Here is a 7,380-nt window from a genome sequence, read left to right on the forward strand (position 1 = left end):
TTGTTCATTAATGATTCAACGTCTGAGGAGAGATGAAACACGGAGATATAACGGGAAACACAGCTGGACCAATGCAATGCAGACATGTGTATGGGGGATGAGGGTCCAAGGCCAAGATGGGGGAGAATTGGGAGGAGCAACATTTAGAAATTCATTTTTTCATCATTTCATTTGATTGAGCAAACTCCCTGAACATTGTTCCTACAATTTCTGAGGATTGTTTTCACTTGGGACATCTTCCCATTGATGCCTATGCGGCATTTTATTGACAGAAAAAGTTTCTCACTTGTGACATGTTCCCGAATTATAAAGATATTAGAAATATATGATCTGTACAGAGTGGCCCCTCACACAAGGGGGGCCCCAACAGAACAAAATGGTCACTGACAGTTTTTTGTAGATTGTGAATCAGATAAAACCAAAAACTTCCACTTCCAGCTTCCACATCAAGGGAAGATTTACGTTCTTCCAGGCCCCGGGGAAGCTGCTCACCTCATTGGTCACCCTAACTCGGCGTCCCGGCCAATACAAATATAATTAGCTAAGCTCCTCCCCCCACTAGGATTGGAAGATAATAATGGTAACGAATAGAATGATTGTGATTGGATGCCCAGGTTGGCTGTGATTGGTGGATAATATTGTGTGGATTGTCCTATATCTTGGAAATGTTTTTGTCTTCCTGTGTATGAGCCGGGGTTGTAATATTCAGGTCGGTTGTCTTTTTACCCCCACTTACCTTACCTGGGATTGTTATCGCCCCCTGCAGACAGATCTGAGACCCACAGGAGCGATGCCATGAGATTTGTTAATACTCCTGTGACCCCCCCACCCCCATCAGGGAGGGTAAGTATATGGTAATGAAATAGCACTAATACCCCCCCTTCCCACATTGACCTATACTAACAGCCCCCCCCCTCCCCCGCACAGTATAGTACTTCCCAATATCGATGGTAATGACACGTGACCATGGAGGGGTATTGGATTCCTCTGAGGGGCAATAAGTGACATGACAATAGGCTCTGTACAGTGCTACATTATATGTTGGTGCCCCCTCCCCACACAGCAGTAATTCTCACTGCAAGCCTGATTACATCTTACAGCTGGTTTGTGGAAACATAATGACAGATTCCAATGACTGTGCTGAAAAAGATTTATTAGGATTGGAAGAAATATGCAGAGAAGTCCTGAGAGTGGCAGCTAGGACAGATCACCGCAGAGGTCCATGACCTGACTGACGTTATCCAGAACCGTCCCATTGGCACAGAATGATGATCTATGGGGGAGGGGAGAAATACAGATAAAGTTATAATACAAAATTATTCCCATCCAGCTATAACACACAATGCAGTCTGATTTTTCACCACTTCTATATTTAGGGACCCTGAGTCCTTGTCATGGGATCATTTACATTTCCCAGTGTTTATTATCAGATTCACCATATATACTCAAATATAAACCAAGGTAACAAGAAAATGTATGTGACCGAGTTCGAGTATAAACCTAAGGCATAAAATGAGGCCGTCATTTTCATAAACAGAAATCATCAGAAATGCTACTAAATGATTCATAATGCGTTAAAATCTTTTATTTAAAAGGGAAAAATTTGAATCACACAAACTCAATCTGTTTATTTATTTTTTGCCTTTTTACAAGTAAAGCATTTGCTATTTTTGAGTTTGTGATGTGTCACTTTCTCCTAAATGGTGTTATGTGCATTACCATTGGCCACCAGTAGATGGCAGTGTCCTTATGTAAAGTGTGTAACAGAGTGTGTTACATGAGGACACAGCGCCATCTACAGGTGTGAACCAAGAATAAAATGCAATTCCTTTTCTAATGGCATTGAGGGTAAAATTGGTCTTGGTTTATACCCGTGTATAGAGTAAATTTAGCCCCTGTAGGCTTTAAGAATGCATCTGCCCACCTCTAGTAGGACCTAAACTTGGGTTATGTCCCAGCAGTCCCCCGTACCCCCTACGGTGCCATGTTCCGGCAGATTTGCCACATGGTGAGAATTACCCTGAGCGTTGTGTGATTGTCACCACACATATGGGTTGGATATTTTTAGTGTGATGGTCTCCCAATTCTCTCTAACCAATCAGCTCGGGTTACACATGTGAGCGCCTTACATGGTTCCCTCTTCCCCGGTTTGTATATAGATCCTGGGGGCCCCCAGCTGCTTACGGAGGAAGTTGAATAGTGAGGCGATCCAATGGAAAGTCACATGATCCAATGGGTGCACCATCACTGATGAATCACTAAATTCGGTGTAGTTTTCCCCGGGGGTCAGCATACTCCTACAGTGGGGGGAGAATAAAAAGAAGAGGAAGAATTGCAATACATTTATCATCTGGCAGAACACTTCAGTCTTTTTAATGTTTTTTGTTCTCCATTTAACCAGGTAAGGTCTGGGTTTGCCCTAATCTGGGTGGGAAGTTTGGGCAGGATAAGTTTTTGTACCCCATAGCGCCCTCTATAGCTTTGAAGGAGCAACAGGTTACAATAACAGCCAATAATAACAATTATCACCATATATGGTCAATGATGTCACCTAGGATTCCCTGCTCAATGATGGGAATGCAGCTGATTGGGTTGTTGTGATTGGATGGTGGATTGAAATCACCATTGTGATTGGCTGAGGATCTATTTCTAGGCACATAAAAATACGGTAATTTATTTGTAAAGAACAGAAAGTTTGTGATTATTAAACGGATTTGTTCAGAGTGTGTGCCTGTGGGGAAGGCCTGGGCGGTGTCAGCCTATAACAGGACTTGCCTGAATGAGGACCTTCATGGCAGGATCACCATGATTTTAATGATTGGGTTTACATTTATTTTTTACACAGCAAAGAATTCCCTGAGCACTGTGGGTTTCCTAGAGACAGCCTACCAGAATTCACCCGCTTTCTGATAGGCTATCACTCACTGATGAGGGGAGGAGTCATTGCTCTAAAGGGGGTGGAGTCACCCTGATGAGTCATTTACTTCTTGATCTATTTTTAAGCTTTAGCTATTGAGCTTTGTGAACATCAGCCATTTTTCCCGATCTCTGTGACACATGGCCCTATGTCATGGGAATACCGTAATACCTCTCCATCTTGTGCTCCGTCATGTTACCCCCGGCCCCATAAAGCCCAATACGCATGGTGCCGTGTATGGCTGACGTCCCGGCTAATGATAAAGAAATTTTATATCTCCAACCTGCAGGGGAAGAAAAATATCCGATTATTCAAATCTTCAACAGGAAACAGTATGGAGGCTTTTTAAAAAACGGTGAATCTGACATTCACTGAAACATTCCCTGAAGGAGAATCAGTAACTGCCATTGAAACATATGCACCTGGACGATTCTGCACCAGGGAATGTAAAAGTGAATGTCACATTCATTGCTAATGTTTAGCAAAGGTGGTGAATGTGACCACCAGTGTTACCATGGGCTGGATTCACCTTGTAAAACATTCACCAATTTCGAGGCTCTGCTTGGGTCATCCATGTGCCCCCCTCCCCCGAGCTGCTCTTTAATTGCCCCCAATGGTCCACCAACAATACTTACTGGAAAAGTGTGGAGGGCTCCACCCGGTGTTCAGGTAAAACTTCCTCTTCTGCTCTCCGGGATTGTAATACTTTTCTGAGTGATGGCCCATAGTGGGGCATCCCTGAGGGGGGCAGGGGAAACAGGAGCCCTAGGGGCAGAAAACACAGACATCAGGGGCAATAATCGAGGTGTCGCATTTATCAGGAGATCCACCCCCCCTTCTGGGCTCAAAACTACAATGAGGGATTCTAACTAATAAATAGGGACATGTGGAGAAAATAATACAGTTTAAACATTTCCTTTCACTTGAGACATGTTCCCATGTCCCTCTGATACCCCCTCAATACAATATTCAGTGACTTTGCAATGACTTAAAAAAAATAGAATTTACCTTTAAATATAGTGAACATATGTTAACTCTGATTTATGGAAAGACTATATGTTTTATTTTTATTTTCACGTGGGACATGTTCCCATATACACTTCTCTAAAAAATCAAATCTTACAGTGAGTTCAGCTTAGGAAAAATCAGCAGCCCATCTTTAGCAACCACCAAAGTTATGGCTCCTGAGCAGAACTATAGAAGGAAATGATTGATCCACCAACATATATTATAGATATAGGCGGATGATTGATCTGCATATATTATGAGGATTGCTCCTCCCCCTGGACCGCCCACTTTCTGCTCACTATATGATCTCTATCTCCAGTCCTTATTGACATTTGCTTGCTTATTGGTCACCTATGTGATCCGGGATTGTTAAATAATCATTTTTCTATATTATAATTACCACTGAATTCTGATTGGCTGCTATCGGTAACAACTCCTCCTCCAGCCCTATGGTATAGGATGGTGCTATATGTTGGCACTTACGGAGATGAAGTTCTTGTAGCTGTTACAGGGGTAACTGCGGAAACCTTCAGGTGATCGGATGCTGTGCGTGTAATAGCGGAACGCGCGGAAGTGATTGCAGGCAATCGTCTCTAAAATGTCTGCCAATCAGAAAATGAATAAGAATTTCTATAACCGTGAGCAATACCGATCAATAAATGATTAGTTATTAATTAAATATACTGTGATATCAATTATTACCATCTGATGTAAATGACCCCCAATGCCCTATGCCCCCCCCCAATGGGATATTTTTTCACTTGGGACATGTGATCAGTGAAGTATTCTGGGTTTCCGGATCTTCCCGGTCGCCTCTCTTCATATATAGAAAATGATCAATACAACACCAATCCCTACCTTTCCCCAGGAATGCCAGCTTGTGGGGGCACCCCGCCATGTGCTGCCCTCCATTGGGGTAGAAATCGTAGTGACCGATGGGTTTTATTATACCGAGTCCTGGCAGAGAGAAGATGATAGCGATTATTATCTGGCCCGGTATTCAGGTTCTGGTAGGGCGTCCCGTTCACCAGGCATACACACAAGCGGGGTGATAAATACCAATTATTGCCATCGTGTCGGTGTGAATGACATCCACAAAATTGGCGTCAGAGGGATCAAGCCGCACCTCCTCGGCCGTGTCCTCAAATAACAGTCTAGCTGGGTCCAGACCTGCAGAAAGAAGAATCCAAGAGATATAAACTGACTTCACATTGACTTTGTACATTACAAACCCAGATTTTACAGTGTGCAGAGCTGTGGGAGGGGCCATGAAGCTCCACCCACTGCAGGCTGTCTGCCAAATACAGCAGGAGGGGGCGGAGACAAGACCAGTCACCCTGCACAAAGACAGAGCACAGCAGTGGCCGGTCTGTATCACGGGAGGGGGGAAGACAAGGGCGCTCCCTGCCCCCCAGTGGGCCTTTTTTAGTGACCCTCTTGCCCTCTATGGGGGTCAGTTTGTGTGAGTGGGGCAGCTGAGCACCCCTCCACCCCAGCACTGCTAATAAATATGGGGGCATAACAAATCTGAGCAGGGAACCCCCAAATCCCATAGATATTCAGGGCCAGGGTATGGGGGGTGAAGGGTACAGGACCCCTATACAGCCAGTATCATACAAACCCGTGATCCTGCCAACTCCAGGCGTTCGTTTCCCGGCCTCTCCGGCTATGTGAGCGCCCAGACTGTGCCCAATGATGTGAATGTTGGATGAATTGTAATTAAATATTATCTGGGGAGAGATGAATGAGATACAGCTGATATACAAATGGTGAAATACATGCAGCCTGTTCATTCTGTGCTGATCGCTCACTGCTGGTGGTATACGGATGAATGTTATGAGGTTCCTAGATTGTAAGCTCTTTGGGTCAAGGTCCCCTCCTCCTCCTGTGTCACTGTCTGTATCTGTCTGTCATTTACACCCCCTATTTAGTGTACAGCGCTCCGTAATATGTTGGCGCTATATAACAACTCACAACTCTCCTGTCACCCCCCATGGATGCGGTGTATAATCCCCATTGGTTCTCATGATGGTCGGAGTGCCAACATTCACCTGCAGTTTCTGTATCAAAAGTGCAATCTCCGCACCCACGACTCGCCCATTGTTTGCAGCTTGATAATATTGCAGTAAGTTGCCCGACCCTCGGCGCCAATCCACTCCGATACAATTCACGTCTTCTATCGCTAGGAGCTCCTGGTCAGAGAATTGATGTATTAATATGAAACAGGATTTATATAGCACCAACATATTATGTAGCGCTGTACATAAAATACATCACACAATAATATGTGAAACACAGAAATGATAAACATGACCCCGCCAGTGGGATCCGGCCTGCTACTTTACCCCCCTCAGGGGTAATATAAATGTTATTGCCATTTCAGTGTCATCAGCGCCCTCTAGTGGTGATGGATGAGGATGGCGCTGAGCACTCATATATTGTATATAAAGTAATAGTGAACACTGCATGAGCACTCTTATATATTGTGAAATGATAGTGAACACTCACGTGGCACATGTCAGACACCCAGTTATTCTCCGCTCGGTCATCCATTCCATGTACTATGAATATCGTCTTCCAGGATGCAGAGAATGAAGAGTTCCTGAGGCCAGCTATGTCCCTGGCACTGATCGTCTACAGTGATAAAACAAGAATTATTATAATCAAACATTTGGGGGCTATTTATAAACCGTTCACACAATGATTCATTCAGGTAGATGTGGGTGAATGTACAGATACATGGCTTTAGAAGGTTTTCAATGTTTCCACTAGGTGGCGCTGTCTTTGTTTGAATTTACAGGTAGTCCCCAGGTTACATACAACAGGGACGGTAGGTTTGTTCTTAGATTGAATTTGTATGTAAGTATTTTATTAAATGCGATATGGCGGTGAGGTGTCAGTTACTGTATAAATCCTCACTGTCACCTCATCACAAACAAAGCAAAGAAAAAACTTTATAAAGCCTGGACATTCAATAACTTCTGGAGCAAGCCGTGCTTTTATATGCAAAAATAAACCAGCTTAGTCTTGGTGATTAAAGAGTTACAAGAGGAGGAAGAGCTGAGCTCCCTAAGATCACCCAGAAGCTCAGCTCTTCTGCAAGTCATGTGATCCACCCCCTCCCCCATCAAGCCTATAATAATAATAATAATAATAATAATAATAATGGCATGTATAAAGTGGAGGGGTATTTACAATACCCTCTCCCAATACAGGGAGAGGTTGAATAGTTGGGTTAGGGTGGGGGCAGGGTGTCTGTACAATCTACATTCCATTACCAGTACAGTGTGAGGCCCTGAACAACCATCCAACCAATCTGCATCCAACCAATGAGTATCCAACCAAATCTGCATACAACCAATCTGCATCCAACCAATGAGCATCCAACCAAATCTGCATACAACCAATGAGCATCCAACCAATGTGCATCCAACCAAATCTGCATCCAACCAATG

The 7,380-nt window shown here is 43.9% G+C and overlaps 1 protein-coding gene across 1 annotated transcript in view; it reads right to left on the reverse strand.

Annotated features, from left to right (window-relative positions):
• LOC140339852 (pancreatic lipase-related protein 2-like) overlaps positions 1–7,380 on the reverse strand; it is a gene marked incomplete at its 3' end in the record, with an annotated part of 19,684 nt that overhangs the window by 11,074 nt on the left and 1,230 nt on the right. Inside the window, 10 exon segments of the mRNA XM_072424753.1 lie at positions 1,237–1,273; positions 2,130–2,297; positions 3,089–3,200; positions 3,553–3,682; positions 4,409–4,527; positions 4,784–4,882; positions 4,985–5,095; positions 5,547–5,655; positions 5,977–6,117; positions 6,434–6,559. Coding sequence (XP_072280854.1) covers positions 1,237–1,273; positions 2,130–2,297; positions 3,089–3,200; positions 3,553–3,682; positions 4,409–4,527; positions 4,784–4,882; positions 4,985–5,095; positions 5,547–5,655; positions 5,977–6,117; positions 6,434–6,559 — 1,152 coding nt within the window.

Source organism: Pyxicephalus adspersus, chromosome 10, assembly GCF_032062135.1.
Source record: "Pyxicephalus adspersus chromosome 10, UCB_Pads_2.0, whole genome shotgun sequence".
NCBI classification, from domain to species: domain Eukaryota; kingdom Metazoa; phylum Chordata; class Amphibia; order Anura; family Pyxicephalidae; genus Pyxicephalus; species Pyxicephalus adspersus.